Source organism: Anneissia japonica, unplaced genomic scaffold (genome assembly GCF_011630105.1).
Source record: "Anneissia japonica isolate Jap-2015-1 unplaced genomic scaffold, ASM1163010v1 scaffold287709_len1912824_cov184, whole genome shotgun sequence".
Lineage (NCBI taxonomy): Eukaryota > Metazoa > Echinodermata > Crinoidea > Comatulida > Comatulidae > Anneissia > Anneissia japonica.
Window position 1 is genome coordinate 263,558 of NW_022751466.1, and position 18,304 is coordinate 281,861.

General features: G+C 34.7%; 3 protein-coding genes across 4 annotated transcripts in view; 1 reads left to right on the forward strand and 2 right to left on the reverse strand.

Annotated features, from left to right (window-relative positions):
- The window catches only part of LOC117121655 (kinesin-like protein KIF15), a 15,772-nt gene extending 13,544 nt beyond the window's left edge, over nucleotides 1–2,228 (reverse strand). Inside the window, exons 1-4 of the mRNA XM_033266900.1 lie at nucleotides 2,093–2,228; nucleotides 1,543–1,558; nucleotides 723–894; nucleotides 272–348 (exon numbers count right to left, since the gene is read on the reverse strand). Of these exons, the coding sequence (XP_033122791.1) occupies nucleotides 272–348; nucleotides 723–894; nucleotides 1,543–1,558; nucleotides 2,093–2,108 (281 nt within the window). The 5' untranslated portion in view covers nucleotides 2,109–2,228. The remainder of the gene's footprint in view (nucleotides 1–271; nucleotides 349–722; nucleotides 895–1,542; nucleotides 1,559–2,092) is intronic.
- A 62-nt stretch (nucleotides 2,229–2,290) lies between these two features.
- The window catches only part of LOC117121658, a 27,732-nt gene continuing 11,718 nt past the window's right edge, over nucleotides 2,291–18,304 (forward strand). The window contains exon 1 of one of the 2 annotated variants that reach the window (XM_033266903.1): nucleotides 2,291–2,314. The gene's annotated coding sequence lies outside the window, so the exon portion shown is untranslated. Of the gene's footprint in view, nucleotides 2,315–6,580; nucleotides 6,708–18,304 lie in introns of those variants that run through there. The other variant, XM_033266902.1, reaches the window with a different exon arrangement.
- Nucleotides 5,625–18,304, reverse strand: part of LOC117121657 — a 13,597-nt gene continuing 917 nt past the window's right edge. Inside the window, exon 2 of the mRNA XM_033266901.1 lies at nucleotides 5,625–8,156. Coding sequence (XP_033122792.1) covers nucleotides 6,142–8,156 — 2,015 coding nt within the window. The 3' untranslated portion in view covers nucleotides 5,625–6,141. The remainder of the gene's footprint in view (nucleotides 8,157–18,304) is intronic.

Genomic DNA, 18,304 nt, shown 5'->3' on the forward strand with positions numbered 1-18,304 from the left:
CTGAGATTAATCAGTGGACCTTTCGGTTTTATATAAACACATATTGTGGTAAGTGCACTGTTTCTCTCAATATAGTATACTAATTACTATTTTAAACCAAATCAAAGAAAAAAATGTTTCTCGAAAACATAGAAAATCATGAATAAATTCAATCATCTTAAAAAAAAAAGCATTTGTTGGTGCCTAGTTGTGGCATAGCCTGTGTATACAACTGTGTGTGGTCTGAAGGTAAAACATGATTAAATGGCCTTATCATCATATGGATACTTACTAAGCAAATATCGTGCCATTGTAGCCAGCAATACAGCTCTCAACAGTTTTCTTACCAACAGCAGCAAACACAGATTCCTGTTACATTAAAATAAACAGAAACAAAATGTAAACGATTAATATTGTTTAAAATGACTTTTGCCTTACAGTAATCTTAGCATTAGAGTAACATATCAGATTATAAAACACATTACTGGAAGTGTGTGACCACACAACTGGCAGTGGGGGCAGCATACATCTCCACGATGCCATTATTAGAAAACAAATTCTTTACAGACAACAACTGTTGGGTTACATACTGAATACACTTCTAGTAGCATTTGGTGCTAGAGACATGTTGTAAAGACCATTTCCAGTTGGAGGTAACACTTAATCCATAGGCATGTTGTACAGGAAAAAATTATAGAACGTTTTAAAGTTAGCAAATATCTATTGAGATAATTTAAGCTCACCTGAGTAGTGCCTTCATCAGCCACATGGTCAAATCTGTAGGCCTTCTTTTCTGGTTTTACAGCCTGGACACACACTGTATCTGGTGGGCTCACCTCAAGACATTTGCCTTGAATCAGATCAATATCTGAAGGAGGCCTAATTCTTAGGAATACTTTTATAGAATCACCATCACTGAAACAAAAAAACAATATAGAAATAAGTATATTCTGCGTGGATATTGGTGCTATACAAATCTTTGTTGATTAACTGACAAAAAAACATAAAAACAGTGTGATTATACAATAAAAACAGGGGTGGCGCCAGGATTTACGCTACAGGGGTCCGAGTCCCCGACAGGAGACAGATGCCCAACGAGGGCTCAAATCTCCCCAACGAGAGCAAAGTGGGTGTGGTCGAACGTCGCTTAAAATGTTGTTAAATTGGTCCAGCGGGAGAAGCCCATGAAATTTTGAAAAATTAAGGGGTTTCAAGGCTTATTTAATTGATTTTAGAGTATATTTATAATATAGAAAATACATATAATTCTCTTTTTTCACCCCCGACGAATTGTGGTTTTTCTCCCTGACGGGGGCCCTGGCCCCCCTCCGACCCCCCGTTGGCGCCACCTCTGAATAAAATCATCATATCTATAAACTGCTTATGTCCATTTCTACTGCACATTGATTGTCATGACAATTCAACAATTCTAGACTGTAACTAATTTATTTACCATTTTATTAATACAGCTCACTTGCACTTTTAAGAAGGCAAGAATTATTATTTTATTTATTCATTAAAAAAAAAAGAAAAAAAAATGTTTTTATAAATTGTAACTCTTACCTCTTTCCATTGGCATCTGCAACACACATTGATTAGAGCATGAAAAAGAAGAATTATAATGTATATTCAGCACTGTTTAAAATTAAAGAAAACAAAAAACATGCATGCTGATCAATAAAAATAAATAATAAATTAGGCTAGTAGAAAAGATCAAGATTAAGAAATACAGTAGGCCTATATAGGTAGGCCTAGCATATTGCAATGGCCAATGTATATATTATACTTAGGGCCCAGGCCAGGCTTACTAATTAGTACGGAGGTGTCTTGTCTAGAAGAATAAGATAAGCCTAGGCCTTTACTAAAATACTAGCCTAAACTAAGCAGCTTAGTTTAGTCAGACCCTAATCTACCTACCTAGCTAGGCCTAGGTCTAGACTAGCGCATTAGTCGGCCTTTCTAAGGCCACTTGGTAGGCCTATAGGCCTTAGGCTAGACCTGTCCTGACCTAGCCTAGCTAGAAGATTGACTCCTCCTAAACTCTGGCTTGATGGTACAGTCACAATGGTATTGGTAACAGAATGGAGGAACTTAAATTTCTTATTTTAATTACCTGAATCGTATTTCATTCTTCTTAACTAAGAATTTTAAAACAAACTTCTAAAAAGTAATTTGAAATCTACCGCCAAGTGCAGCTGCCGCTTGTCGTCTCGACGATTTATTGCGGAAGAGCCTATAGAGGGCGCGTATATCAACATTACAACGTGCACACAAAAAAAGGCGAGAACGGTCTGTTTCGAGGTACTGTACTAGCCCAGTTTGGTGTTTTTTGTTGGTATGATTGATATGCTTTGTGTACTTCCTTGATATTCTATTATTTACGAGATTTCAAATATTATACTATAGTTTATGCCGTCTCTTCTCTATAGGCAGCCTACTACTTTAGTAAAGTAGGCTAGGCCGACCTACCACCAGGTGCCTGGTTCTGTGTGGTGGTCGTTACGTAATGAAATGTCCTGCCCATTAAGTTTTGGCAAGATAAGGAAGTGATCCAATGACTTTTACAAGCTGGTTAGTTGTCTCGTTATTCAGATTAAATTCGAATAAATAACATTTTATTCTCGGAAATAAAAATAACATTTTATTTTATGATAAGAATACCAAAATTCTAAATAAATAAATAAATAAAACAAAACAAATGCGATGTTTATGTGACTGTACGTGACTAGGCCCTAAGCATGTTCGTGCGTGCATACACAATGTATACATTATATGCATAGGTACTATGTAAATGCTTTTTAACTTACTCCTTATATTGCTTTTTATAGTTAATAGTTTATTATACGGTGGGTAGTTCACCTCTGGAGTGACTTCCTACCCGCTACCCGTAGGCTATGATATGCCAGACTGTATGGTAGGGCCTGCGCAGGAATATATCCTCAGCACAAAAATTTAATGTAGAAATCCGTCCGCACATTTCGGAAAATAAGGGCCGATTTCTGTGCAGATTTTGCCAAAAATAGGCTTTGACCTAATCTTAATATATAAACAATGTTATTATGCAGTATTTATGATTCTGCACACCTATGTTCCTAGCTACTGTATTTTTGCTCGCCAATGTGAGCTGTTTTTTGAGGTATCATCTGCACAATTAAAAAATTTTAGAGTATGGATGGTATTAAAATCTTGGTATTTAATATGATTTTTATAGTGTATTTTAATTTTTGTAACCAATTTCCTTTTGGTAATATTCCATTTATATTTGTTAAACTACACACCACTCTTTGAGTTGATTGCCACTGATGTCAATGTTGATAAAGTTAGTATACAATACAAAAACAATAATATATCACCTGATGTTATCAGTATTGTATCTAGCGCCCTCTATAATGACATTCCATTGCATAGTCATCTTTACTAAAATAGAACTAATAGGTGCTGCCAACAAGACTTGTACAATATCCTGTTTATGAAAATTAAATTAATTGGTTTGTTTATGTTCTACTGTTTCTATGCTGTAATATAACTATATTTTTCAATCACAGTTTAATCTCAGATGTTTGGAAATGTACTCCAATATTATATTTTAAAAATAATTAAGTTAATAACAATCTCCATTTAAAAGTTAATTTTTTCTAATAATTTAAAACTGCATTTCTAGAAAAAGGGGTTTCTTTGGAGTCCTTCAAAACCCCCTCCCCTTTCTGGCTTGCTATGTCATATTTACTACAATGTTACTGGAAACTAAGGTTAGTCGATGGTAACTCCATACAACATTTATTCAAAGGGCATTTAATACTGTACACTTTGATGTTACTCAAGTGAAACAGCAACACAAAGTAGGCCTACCTAATTCCCTGTTACAGTCAACTTTTTATTTCATCTCCTGTCAAATTTCATTTTATGAATTATATTTTTAGGTTATACCTGTTTTGATATAATTAAGAAGATGACAACTAATTCTTGATTGACTTTTACTGTTGTTATTTCCTTTGATGTTCAACAACTGTTAGTTCATGCCAATTCATTTGCTTTGGAACATGTTTATTTTATTTGTTAAACTATCTAGTAATTTTTATAGTGCAATAAATCTATCAAGCTTTTATTTACTATTAATTTGCACTGGATGTGGCATTATGGGTAGGGAGATAAATAATTAATATGTCGGCAACAACTCGTCAGAACAAAAAGGTAAAAATTCAAGAGAATACATTCTGAAATATCACAGAACAGCTTAAAGTTTGTCTGAAAATTGGCTTCTTGACTCCATCAGACCTGTCAGTCTGTCAAAAGTTGTAAGACCACTTTGGGTCAACTTAAAGCCCTCTTCCCTTCAAATCCACTAAGTATGTCTTTTGAATGTAATAGTCTACAAATAATTGTTTTACCATTTACAGCAGGCTTAATAATAATTATAATTATATATATGATTTATATAGTTTATAAATAACATACAGTAGTTTCTAATATAGAGACTGTATAATGATTATGGATAACAAATGAATTTAACATTCATGTGTAAATTACTCTCTTTACATACTGTATTGATTTTTTATAAATATGATAAATCTATTTAAATTGTTGGCTGTTGGGACATAATATTCTGTATTGTTAATTAAAATCCCCTAAAGACAGCCAAACACACTTTACAAAGCACAACATGTGCTTACCAGTATACCAACAATTCAATGGTTTCTTTTTACAAAAGTTGAACTCAAATTTGTAACAAATTTCTGACTTGCATTCTTGTCATTGTCATTGATACTCTGTACATCTTTTGTTAGATTTTGATTGTCACTGCGGGCTTATATTGATGCCAATTGTCCAAGTTAGGAGTGCAAACGCCATTCCTTGAGGATAATATCCAGGTCTGCGGTTTAAAAGTATCAATTATTACTGATATAGTGATGGTATTTCACACTAGTATATAACTAAGTTGATACTGCTTTTGTTTCTGTATTTTCCTCTTTTTTTTCTCAAATTCAATCTCCCTGTGGCAAATAATTTTTACTTTAGAAGCATTTGGTGCAGTTGTACAGCTTTCGTCTTTCAAGTGAAGGGTTGTTAGTTAATAATATTAATAATACAGACTATAGAAAGCCTTTTTATTTGTTTATTTCTTTCTTATTTGGCAAGTGTTGCAGTGGTGTGGGTCTGGCTATCATCTAAGAGATGAGAGAAGGCTATGATTAAAAGCAACAAAGTAATGGATTCTGAGACCTTGTACTATATATTCTTTTATTTACAAAATATCTACCTTTTTCAGTTTATGTACACTATAGACAATATTATACAAATCATATACCGTATATTCTTGGTGATAGCATTTTTGCCTTTATATATGTAGGCCTATAATAATATATACATGGGTCATTCCATGTCAAATCACCCAAAAAATCTGAAAATTTTAACCACATATTTTTTGATTTTGATGAAACTTGGTGTACTTGTTTAGTGTGATCTCACAGCATCAAATCTCAAATTTTAGGTCAATCGGTTCTCTTAAGGGGAAACTCTTTTGTCTATGATTTCCCCTTAACGTCGCTTTAGTTTCCCCTTAGCGACACTACTTTCGCCTTATGGTACTGTTTTTAACCACTTGATTGTTTCAGTTTCCCCTATGGATACTTCTAAGCTCCTATATATATATATATATATATACAGTATATATATTTATATATAGTATTATGTTTCTTTATTGTTTTCCATATACATTTATTATGTGAGTCCAGTGGCAAAGATTTTTCATTTAGTTGATCAGTCTATCAAAGAGTGCATTTTAAGAATTAATAAACATATTGGTCATTAAAAAAGAATATTAAAAATAAAAAAGATTTTTATAGTGTTCAGTCTATTGTGATTAAAGGAAATAATGATTTACATGAAAACCATAATATAATTCTCTGTATTTAATTGATAGTCTTCTGAAACTGCCGCTCCTTTTTAAACCCTAAGTTTTGTCATTAAATCTCCGCCACTTTTAGATTTTGTAAAATTTAAGACCCTTCAGACCCTTTCGAGATTTGACTAATTTCGTCCCCCATCCTTTAAAAACTTTGAAAATTGTGATTCCTGCCCCTAAAGTATACTTAGCTGGTATGTCTGTTGTGTAACAATAATAAATTATTTTAAATACATAAATATCTTTCAGATTATAATAAATTATTTCTTCCATGCAACAACAAACATTGGTGTCTCATCAACTTCATATCCTACAATAATCTCAGGGTTAAAGTTCCTGGTGGACATATTATGTAAATGTTCTTGTAGTTCTGTTTCTGTAAGGTCAATATGTACCATCCATTGGTTAGAATCAGATGTGAATATCCCTGAAAAGAACAGTTCACCATTTTCAACATAACTGTCCAAATATTGTAATCTTCGGTTTTGCAATGCATTGTCTTTTATCACCCTCGCAAGGCTGTCTCTTGATATATCACTGATCGACTTCCAATTTTTAGATTTTTGTTTTTCAAATCTATAAGTCACGTGTTTTGTTTCTTTATGTATTGTAATGCTTTGTATAACTGGAGAGTAATTTTCATTTTTGTAATAGTTGATTGTACTTGGGTTGTATTTATTCCATGCTTGATTCCACCAGGTGGCTTCCTTTCTTTGCTTCTGTGTGCTGAAGGTCCCGGAGTGTCGTATACGACCAGAATCCTCTTCACTGTTGCAGCTCACTACGAAAGACAAGTGGTATCCATCGTATGCATTACTCTGTACAAGTAAGTTAAAATCATGCTTTGTAGCGCTAACACTGACCCTGTGTTTATATTTATTATCCTGTTTGAATATGACTGTGAAAAGAGTCTTATGATTCACAACATAGGCATCCATCCAGTATGGATAATAACGGAGTCGCTGAAAAACATTTGTTACTGATTTTATTTGGTTCTCTGATATCATTGATGCAACAACTGTATCATAATGATTATTATTATCTGTCTTGATTTTGATTCCAAGATCATAAAATGATTCATCCGAATTTGGCCATGTGATGACTGATGCCAGCAATGAGTTCGAAAGTTGTTTAATGTTCTTTCTGTTGTTGCTACTCATTATAATCACCACATTAAAATCCTCTTTATCCTGGCAAAATAACTGATCACTTATTTTTGCTCCTTTCTTTGTCTTGGTGCATCTGACATGGTGAAGAATTATTTCATCATCATGGGAGTCACCCACTTCCCACCAAGCATGGCTATGGTCAGTAAAAACTCCATAACCGTGCCATCTTTCCTTCTTAGTAGTCACCAGCGACATTGGACGGTTTCTCAAGAGTGACAAGACTGTGTGGTTCACTAGTAGGCCGCTTGTTAAGCCATTGGCAAATCTAGATATGTCATAAACTGTGGAGAACCAACCAAGCGTTGAGTCCCAAAGTTTGTATAGATCTGTGGTAAAAGTAGTATCTGTAAATACATCAAGTTCTCCTTCAGCAAAATTGAGAATAGGTTTAAGAGATCCTCCAGTATGGCCACTGTAATGAGGGCCCAATCTGGTGTGGATCATTCCAAGAGGAGTCAAAATTTCCTCCTTAATGTACTCTTCATATGGCATCCCAGAGATTGCCTCTACAACCCTGCCAAGGATGCAGTATCCAAAGTTTGAGTAGTGGAATCTCATCCCTGGTGTGGATTCAAGGTCTTTCGAAAGCATAAACCTAATGATATCTTGCTGGGTCAGAATTCCATTGATACCCATTTCAATGGCAATATTTGTGACATTGTGACCACGTGCTAAGTTAACTGGATTCATCATAGGATCGTACACCAAAGGTGTCATCTGACTCCATCCACTGGTGTGTTGTAAGAGATGCTCAACAGTGATGCCAATAATTCTTTTGTCTTTGATGATTGAATCATCTGGCATTAAACTACGAAGAATTCCTGATGGTCCGAAGACTCTGTCTGTCATGTTCAGCTGATCTGCAGCATAAAGTTTCAAGATTGCTGCTGCTGTGATGGTCTTGGACAAGCTGGAAATCGGTAAGAGGTTGGTAGGTCTCATCTTGCCATGGTCACTGGTTGTGCCATAGCCTTGGGTGTATACCAAACGATTTCCTTTGGATATACCAATTGTAGCACCAGTATAATGGTTGTCTCGAAGGAAGTCAAACATCACAGAATCTAGTCCAGAAAAGTCAACATTCGATTTTTCATTGATTGCAACATCTGAAAACAAACAAAAAGGCAATAGTTAGTTAGATTGTTAATTCATTGTCAAATACATTTTTGAAAAAAAAAATATGGAATGGAATTCTGACCCAGCAAAGGCATTTTTGATGACCTCAAAATTAAATGCAAGACATAGTTTCAATGATTAACTTTGCAAAAATATGGGAAAAGTGGATTTAATGGTAATATATTTTATGTAAAGTACTTTTAAAGTATGTTTTACTTTTGGAATGGAATGAATAATTATCTTAATTGAGGAGAATGAGACATCACATTGGGAATGAGGATGGCCAAAACTAACATGGATGAGACAATTCAAAATGGATTTTCAGAATATATTGGTAGATTTAAGAGTAGATACACAGAAATTTGTACAAAGTGGTAGAATGTATGTCTGATGATGGAAGGTGTTTACATTGATGACTGGTGATCTTGTAATAAGTAAAACTTGGAACCATGAATCCACTGCTGTACACTTGCTTGGTTATCATTTTGACAAAACTTAACATAACTTGCTGCAGTTGATTAAGGAGGTGGGGATGCCCTTCACAGTCAGCTAATAGTCACAAGATAACCCCTGTGACTCTTGATTTTGGTAGGAGTCAACATTCTGACTACATGCTTTGTTTGATCAGGATGGAGTAGACTTGCAACACAGCCCTGATACTTTATAAAAGCTTAATTTCCAAATTAAGACATGTTGAAAACAACTACTTTTAAATAATCTTTTCAGACCAAGGTTAAGATTACAAAGAAGAAACTGTAGTTTCAAGATCAATATCAATTTCTTAATAAATTGGTCTTAAAATAACAGATAGCTGTTAGGCATACATGGTGTCTTTCAAATAAATCACGACCATGAATTCGATTTGACCCATTTTTCACCTTTGATAAACAGGGTAGGTAGGTCTAATTTCTCATTTGATTTATATATACGCATGACACGCGCTTACAGTTCTGTGTTCATTTCAGTGTACTTCTAAACGTCTGATCATCAAGGAAATTCTCCCCCAAGCATCATATCATTGTCGGAAAAGATTTTATACAAACATGATCATTTGTTGTATTATGTGAAGTGAGATACAAATCTGTACGTTCTGCTTGTACTTTACATATAAAGAGAAGGGTAGAGATTGGACATAAGATAATGTGTAAACAAATTAAATCCATAATAATATAATGAACGGTTAGTTTATCAATTAGTGGCTAAGAGTGCATGTCTACCATACTTGAGACGAGGTAGCTACAGTGTTTATTCGCATTCCCTCGAAATTGATTTTAGTGATATCTTTTTAATAATATTATTTAAATCAACATGTTTCATTGTACTAAGCTTTAAAATATTTTTCACTTGATGATATTGCAGGAGTTGGAAGTATTCCATGCATTCTTTATTAATATTTGTTGTAGTTCTCCAACATGCTTCTAGGTAGGTAAAAAGGCCAATGAGTACAAGTTTTGGAGATTTTTTCAAATGGTAATCAATTTGTAATTTGATTTATTATTTTTTACAAAAATAATTACAAGATGAACTATTTACTAAGCAAACATAAACAAATTACAAATACCTAAAATTGTCACTGATGCTGTTTTATGTATTATATATAAATATAATTGTTATATAAATATGATTTAAATTATATAAATATAATTTTTGTATAAATATATTTTATATATAAATATAAATTTTGTATATAAATTACATAAAGGTTTATGTTAATTTGGCTCAAAACTCATGAAAGGGGAATCACCAATTTTATCTTTAAAAAGAAACATGGATGATAATATATGTAACCAACAATGATTGTTTACAAAATATTTTGACTGAGTGCCAATCATATTGAATTATCTGCTGGTGAGAACCTGGTAGTTCATGGATTCACAGCTTGATGTGAACATTCTCAATTTGATTATAAGTATCTTGCATTCTACCTTGTCCTTGTTTTCATTAGTAATAAGTCCTAGTGTTAATAGCATGGGCTTTATTAGTTGCTCACTTGACCGTAGCAACTGCACCAACAACCATCAAAAGTAAATAACTTTGTATAAGTTGGTTTGGTGATCTTTACAAATTAGTACAAATTGGAAACATTGGTTTTTTTTACCAGCAATTATATATCAATAATATGTGTGATTGAATGCCCACCGATTCCACAGTGCAAGGGAAAGATCAGCACCAGTTGTGCGGTAGCCAAATTTATTTTAAGAATTCTTTTAAAAAGTATTTTAAAAATATAAATAGAAAGATAGAAATATAAAGAATATATTAAAAAGTTATAAAGTATGCCTAAATAATATATAAAAAAAGAAAATAATTTTAAATTTCATTATTTTTCCCTATGAGCTTTTGGTTTTCTATGGCCTACACTTAAAAAATGCCTGTATTATTCCCCACACACAATTTTGTGCCTAGAATTTAATCTGTTGACGCATTCCAAAAAAATGAAGAACAAATAAATTAGGATTTTTTTATCCAAAGAGATAGAAATGTAGATCTACATGACTCATGCATTTAGTATAGGGTGTTTATATTATTTTATTTTTAGGTCAACATTACCATAGTTCTAGATTTGTTAACAATTCAACTGTTAAATAGGTCTTACTTTTGTTGCAGAAAAATTCTAATTAAAACATGTTCTAGATATTACTATCGACAAATTATTAAAGTCAGGTCAGAATAGCAAGTTTACAGGCTGATGTTGTAAAGTGTGAGTGCTGACAGATTCAGATACAATCTATGAAGATTACTGAACAATAATTTAGTTTCAATCATTGTTAAGATTTAATTTTTACAAAGGATAAATATTTCAGAGTGTGTAAAGGATTATTGGCTATACAAGCTTTTGATTGGCAGACAATACATGACCTGTGACCTTGAGTAATGTATATGATAAGTTTTGTGCGTGATAATCGTAGATATTGTGGGTCATCTTTTAACCTTCAAACTTATATTCTGTTATCAAAATATTTTGAATTTAGGAAATAAGATTTAAAATATCAAATTTACTTTGAATACAATGTGGCATGTATTAATGTACTAATATTGAAAATATATGCAGGCCTGTAACCAAAAGTAAATTAAAAATGTTATTTACTCATCCCCAACAAACTTTCTTTGTTGCCACCTCAATAAAAAAATGTCATTGTATTTTGTAACAAGAGGCCTTTATGAATATGAGAGTAAGCGCCAGTGGCGGCGCCAGCAGGGGGAGGGATGGGGCAGCAGGGGCTTGAGCCCCCCAAACCGGACAGGTCAAGCCCCCTTCAGACAGAGCTCATCAGGCAGTTGGATTAAAAATAATATAAAAATAGGCCCATGCCAAGCCAACACACGTCCGTCACAGTCTGAGAGTGTCATTTCTGGCCATCCAGGCATTCCTGTTTTTAAAATAATCTCATTTGGGAGGGGGAATCCCCTCTTAAACCCTTCCCCCATCTGGGGCCTATGACCTCAAGTCCCCTGTTGGACAGCTCAGCTGCCCCCCCCCCCCCCCAGAAACAGAAAATATATTCTAATGCCGCCACTGGTAAGCACAGCGGATTTTAACGGGGACAAGGGACTGAGTTCTACCAATACCCTTCTTTCTTGATTTCTTGGGTTTACCATGCTCTAATTGCCTCATATTTTGGATGGGCATTAAGCTGTTAGGCTTGTGGGCAAAATCGCAATTCAATTCTATACTTATTTAAAAAGAATAGGCGATTGCCTCTTAGCCTACTGACCATTGACCATTGCAGGTGCTACACTGCTCCTGCTGTGGTTTCCCAGGGGCCCTAATTGCAATTATATAATAAAAGATACTGAAACCTATCTTCCTCTACTTTGATTTAATGTAGACCAGAGTCCAGTATTGAAGTTGATAACACCATTAACTAAAAAATAAAAAAAAGCTGACAACCATTTCCTCCTTTTTCTAAGACTTTTTTTAATTTGGCCCTATTTATATTCCTGCCACCAATTAAAATGTTAATCAATTGCAAGGATGGGAATCTTTAGATGTTGTATTTATTGGTTGATTTGTTAAATGATATTTTGCATCCCAGTAACTTTATAACAGTATTGTAAATTTAATTTGGATAGGTAAATTACTGTAACACCTTGAAGGTCCAAAGAGTTACCATACCGTAAACGTTAATTCAAAGAGTTACTAACCACTTTTTAAATATAATGGCTGTTTTGAATATCACCCTTTTGTTGAATAAGTAAACAGTTTGTTTAACTATTAACCCAGGTTATCACTAATGACCATGTTCATATCCCTCTTAGTCTAAGGTCAACTCTCCTCAAGGTGGACAATGGGGTGATGATTTGTTGACTCAATCTCTTTTACAGGGGTACACAGAGTCAAATTTCATCTTCTTTGAAGTTATACTGCTATCGTTTACAGAAAGAGTATTCGTACGTCACTCAATTATGTTGTAGCATGGTTGTAGCTAATGTTCTCTTTCATCACGGATGCATTTAACCTGTTGCTGTTAAGAGATCAAAAAATCATGAGTGACCTCAGCCAAATTTGACAACATGTGTGGATGTCGAAGCTGTCATCATTCACATAATTTATAAAATATAAAAATGCATTTAGAAACACATCTGTTACAAATTTATTACCATATATTCATGTGTGTCAATGTCATTGTATTTTTTGTTTAAACATTTTGACTAATAAATCAGTAATTGTATTTGACTATTAATGCATATGATTTGCAATTCAACGAACAGAAAATGTATAAAGCAGTTAGTCTAGAACAATTTTACTGTTTTCTTGAACATAAAAAATATTCACAATCAAAACTAAAGGTACTAATCGTCTTAGTTTGAAAGTTATATAATATGTGAAGCTACATTTTCCACTTTTTATTGGCGATTTTATTTCCTGGTGTATTTTTTTTTTAGACATTAGACATATCAATGTTTTCCAGTGTATCTACAGGTAAGCATGTAAAATGTCTTATTTTGAAAGTCATCTAATGTCGAAGTTCACCGTGGAGCTAAATAAACTTGTCTGCTCTGCTTCCAATGCCAAGTTAATAGCTTCCTAGGCTGACCATACTCAAGCTAACATTTCCCTATTGATGGTCAACACGGGAATAAACAGACAATCATAGAGGAAGTAGGCCCAAAAATTAAAAAACACCAAAGTTCCTACGTAGATGGTAGAAGTTATGGACTTCCTTGATGGTTTTGTTTGTTGTTTCGTCAAAGTTTCAATGTAGTATCAATAATGTTATCACATTGAAGTGGGAATAACCAGGTAGGCGTATATGTCTTTCATGTCAATAACATATGTTATCTACACAAACATAAACCACACATTGCTTCCCTTTCGCAACTAACTCTACTCTTCTCTTTTCTAAACCCCTAAACTATAATTAAGTATTTTAGCGGAATTAAAGGATAACTAAGAGAGATATTATAATTATAGAATATATAATTATTGCAACACTCGTAAAACAATCACAAAACGCAACATTCGATACGATTCCCAAGTGCCTATCTATCAATTAAGCTTTTCAATTTGCGTGTTTTACGAATTTCTTCACAATCTGTGACAGCTTCCGACTCAGTCTCACGAGGACTGTGGGATGTGTAACGACGTGCTTGCGCAGGCACGCGCTACTCGCAAAAATCGAGTCGGAACTGTGTCAGACCAAGGTCCATGGTCAGGCGAATGCGCGAGTTTCACGTCGAGGCGCAATAAAACACTACATAATTGTGGATCACTTGTTGAGGTCCATTGAATAAAATAAATTACATATGTAATTGAATTAGGCTTCATTGGAAACGTTCCATCGAAAATTTTACAAGTGAAATGAACTAGGCGACAGGAAGGGGTATTGAGGTCCAGGACAAGGCACAACAAACCAATTAGCGATCATGTTTCTACTCCGATTCAATTGATATGTTTGTTTAAGATTTAACAATATCGTATGGCTCCCATCACATTGTTTATATAATACTTGCATTCATTGTGCTAGGGTGGTGGCTAGAAATTATTTATCCCTATCACTATAGTCGTGTCCATGATCGCTCCCGTTGTTATTTAGGCAATGTCCACCTGATCAAATTAAATTGTTGAAACCATGGCATGGCGGTATATAAAAACAATCGGGCAATACATTCAATTATATGCTCGAATTGATAGGCCTATATTAAGACAATCTCAAAAATTACACCCATGGACTGACACAGCCTGAACTGACAGCCTTCAACCAATGTTGAATGAGCCGTTATAATATTATTTTATTGAAGCTGCAGTTTTCCTCCCCCGAATTCCGTGGAAAAATAAAATAATGATTACAGATGAATCAATGGTAAACACAGATATACAAACAGGAAAGTTGAAAGATGTTTAAAGCCGCACACCCGCTGCGTCGCGCGCACGAGGGTCGTGACGGATTCATCTCCGCTCTGTGTGAGTCTGACGATAACGCAATCTGCTAAAAGAAGTCTGAGCAGATCGTCATTGTTGGCCAATCTAATAGGCTAGCTGTTGAAAGCCGTTAGATCATCTATCAACCAGAGATGATGACATATCAATCACCATATAGGCCAACAGTTCTACGGTATTATACACGCATATCGGAGCGCTATAAAATAATGAATGAATGAATGAAATCGCTTTCTAGAGAATCAAATATAATGAATCATCCATCATAGTATTTATTTAGAAGAGAGATTGCCTGATAGGATCATTGACTGTTCATTAAAATATAGACAACATACGGTAGCCTTGGCCCTTATCATTGCTTTCATTCCCTTAGGGGTCTGATGAAATTGTTTGGACATGAAAATGATAAAATAGTTAATAATTTTGTTAACTAAGCCCCATTCGTAAACTTGTGTTTCCTTGAAGTAGTAAAATTTAAAAGAACGTACATCAACCTATAAATAAACATTGATATTAAATTAATAACGTAAACAATCTCCAAAAATTGCAAACAGTCCATTATTGTTCAAGTTGATTAGGCCTAAGTGTTAGCCCACAATCTGTGTTAATGCTCAGATAATCGTTGACGGGTGATTAGTTTAATAATAGCAGAAAACAGTGTAATTTTACTGTTCCCGGTTTAATAGTTTTTGAAAAAAAATCGAATAAGCCATATGACGCTTAGGTCCGTTGCGATGGAAAAAATGTATAGACTGACAATATGCTCATGGTGTAACTATGGATATTGGCATTAAATCTAAATGGTTTATTATTGCAATCAGGTGATCTACATTAATAACATTAAAAGAACGTCCTCCAGATTGATTAATTTCTTTATGAAATTTCATCCAGATCACGACGAACTATGCCGGCCTTGCTTTAACAAAAGCTTTTTGATAAGAACGCTGTCACCCCGGGACTTGCACATTATTGCCGCTTAGGCCTACAATAGGGAATTAATAGGTAATTAAGAACTAAGTATGTAAGTAGCTATAACCTAAGTCACACAACAAAACGACAATCAATAATTTGCACCAGAACGCCTCCGAGAAACTTTTCAAATGGCCACCACCGTTTGCATTAACCCTTTACATTTCCTCGAGCTACCGGTAGCTCCCTAGACTGTCTAGGCTACAATTAAATTATAATACATCTTATCTATACGTTTACCTCGATAATCTATCAGTCTTTGGCCTATAAATGAGTTTCTAAATTTATTAAAGTATGGGTAGAAAATACTCATAGGCCTACTATCTCAGCCATCGGAAGTAGTTTGGTTTGCAATATCGAAAGTTCGTGTGTGGTTATGCCAAGTTGAGCACTTTAGGGGAAGAGGAAGCGATATTTTTGGTTGTAAACATGCCATATAGAGTTAGATTATTTCAACCGTTGACCACGTCTGACCATATGATGTGGACGTCCACTAGGCCTACAGTAAAACTATTAGTGGGTTTGTTGGCTCACATCCAAGGTCTTTACAGCTACGAATTATAAGTGACAGCTTATTAAATATTCAAATGTATAGACAATACAATGGTTACTAAAAAACATGCCCCTGTGCCCGATTTCAGAAATTTAGGCTACAATCCCTAGAAACTTATCCCCATACGACGGTACTGATTTTGTCGACCGAAGAAATTTGGCCTGAAGTGTTCCCACAAGGGTGAGAGTGGGAGAGATATCATGATCACGAGAGATCTCCCCAGTTACCTTTATAAATTAAACACTTGGTTAAGGACTATATAGATCTTATCTACTGGACCCTTCCCCCACCCCCTTTCTATACCGGGCTCCAATAGAAGTAAACTGCAGGCATCTCAGGGGTTGGAAGAAATTCTATCCGTCCGGGAGATCTGGTTGAATGAGCTTCCTTAACATTTAACATTATTTTATTTTACTTCGCATGGCGATACCCATCGACAGGGACTTCCGTGAGACAGTTGATAATACAGTAGTAAAAACATGCAAATGTTATCAATTTGCGGGAGTTGAGATGGGTTATTTTCCAGGAGATGGTTGCTTGCTTGCTTGAGTGTGGGAGCCACTCTATCTCCTGTCCTCTCATTCTTCTCTCACTTTAAGATACTGTTATGAGGCCTTGGTTTTGCCATGGTTTTGCTTTCCCTTCACCTTGCATGAATCGAATGTCAGCTCTATCAGACCCTGGCATTATGCCGGACCGTAACAGTTACGACATTGCGGTCGTGAATAATGAAGACTACTTTTTCCTTTAAGGTAGTATAATGTCACGAAAGGAAATGCAATGAACGGCAAAGGAAGGAAGGGATCACCTGGAATTAATTTGTCATTTATAATACCCTTATCAAACACAGAAAATTGACCTGGTCCCCTCCTAAGCATTGTAACTGATTATATATGCAGCCAGTTATATCGCCTTGTTAAAATTGTCTCAGTTTAGATTTATATCTGGTGGAATATTATGCACTTTATCCATGACACACGCATACACAAGAAATTATCTATTCATAATTATGACTGTCAGCACAAACGTAGTACGATAGGCCTAGGCCTATATATAACAAAACAGTGACATATTTTGCACAATCAGCAGCTCTGCGATGCTTATCAACTGGGCCCACAATATTTTTCCGAGGTTTGAATGCCGTTTTAGTCATAAGAAAATATGTATGATATCTGGAGGGAATAAATGGGAATCTTGTACCGGAATTAGACGATGAGTCAGTTCATTCATTCATGTTTGCAATGTGGGCAATCGCGGTTATTACGTCATCAAACTTTACTGTACAACATTCGTCCAATGGCATCAGTTTCCCATCTTTCTATTATAATCCATGAGATATATTAATGATTGATCGCTCGCTGCGGGAGATAATCGCATCTAACCCCAGGGTAGACCGATTTACGAGGGATGGTAGTGCCTGTGTAGGGCTACACTGAATTCAGTGTTGGTGCGCTACGAAGCTGAACCATATAAAATATCGCAATGGGAATTGTTATCAATGCCAAATATATTCGTCCACTGCAGGAACTATGGTAACAACGTAAATAGCCGTTAGTAGGCCGTACTTAGATTTGATTCATCTAAATAGCAGTTTTCAACTCGCTTGATAAGTTTATACTGTACTTTCATAATTGACGACACGTCTAACTTACAGTAAGTGGGAGACCGCTGGATTATTACAAGCTTAGGCCTATGAATGAATGCGTGTTTACCGCGTGAACACGAGTAACGATCGGCCACTTTACAAAGCTTCTTATATATTTTACTAAGTTCATGAGTTCAGTCTTAACTCTCTAAATACCAATGTGTGAACGCAGTGAGCGGATTAGTATTTATTATGACGTCATTGCTACAAGGAAGTCTAACATGTTGGTTAATTAGTTACGTATTCGATTATATTTATGTAGTCAATAAATTTAGGAAAAACTCCGAATGCCTTGCAATTATGTAAAAAATTAAAATCCAATTCGGCTTTGTTCAAACGAAGAGTAATCTTTTCATATTTTCTTAATAACGAAACTGGTAATCTTCTTGAACTGAAATCCTTGATAATAGAACCAAATGGACGTCAGTTGACAAAAAATACAACGCATTTTAAAAATAACGCAAAAGATTTAATAGAAGACATGTTTCGGGTTACCTTCAACCCATCATCAGTTAACAAAAAACACAACAGAAATGAACCAAATACTTTTCATGTAGACTATATGTATATAGGTAATTATTATGCTGAA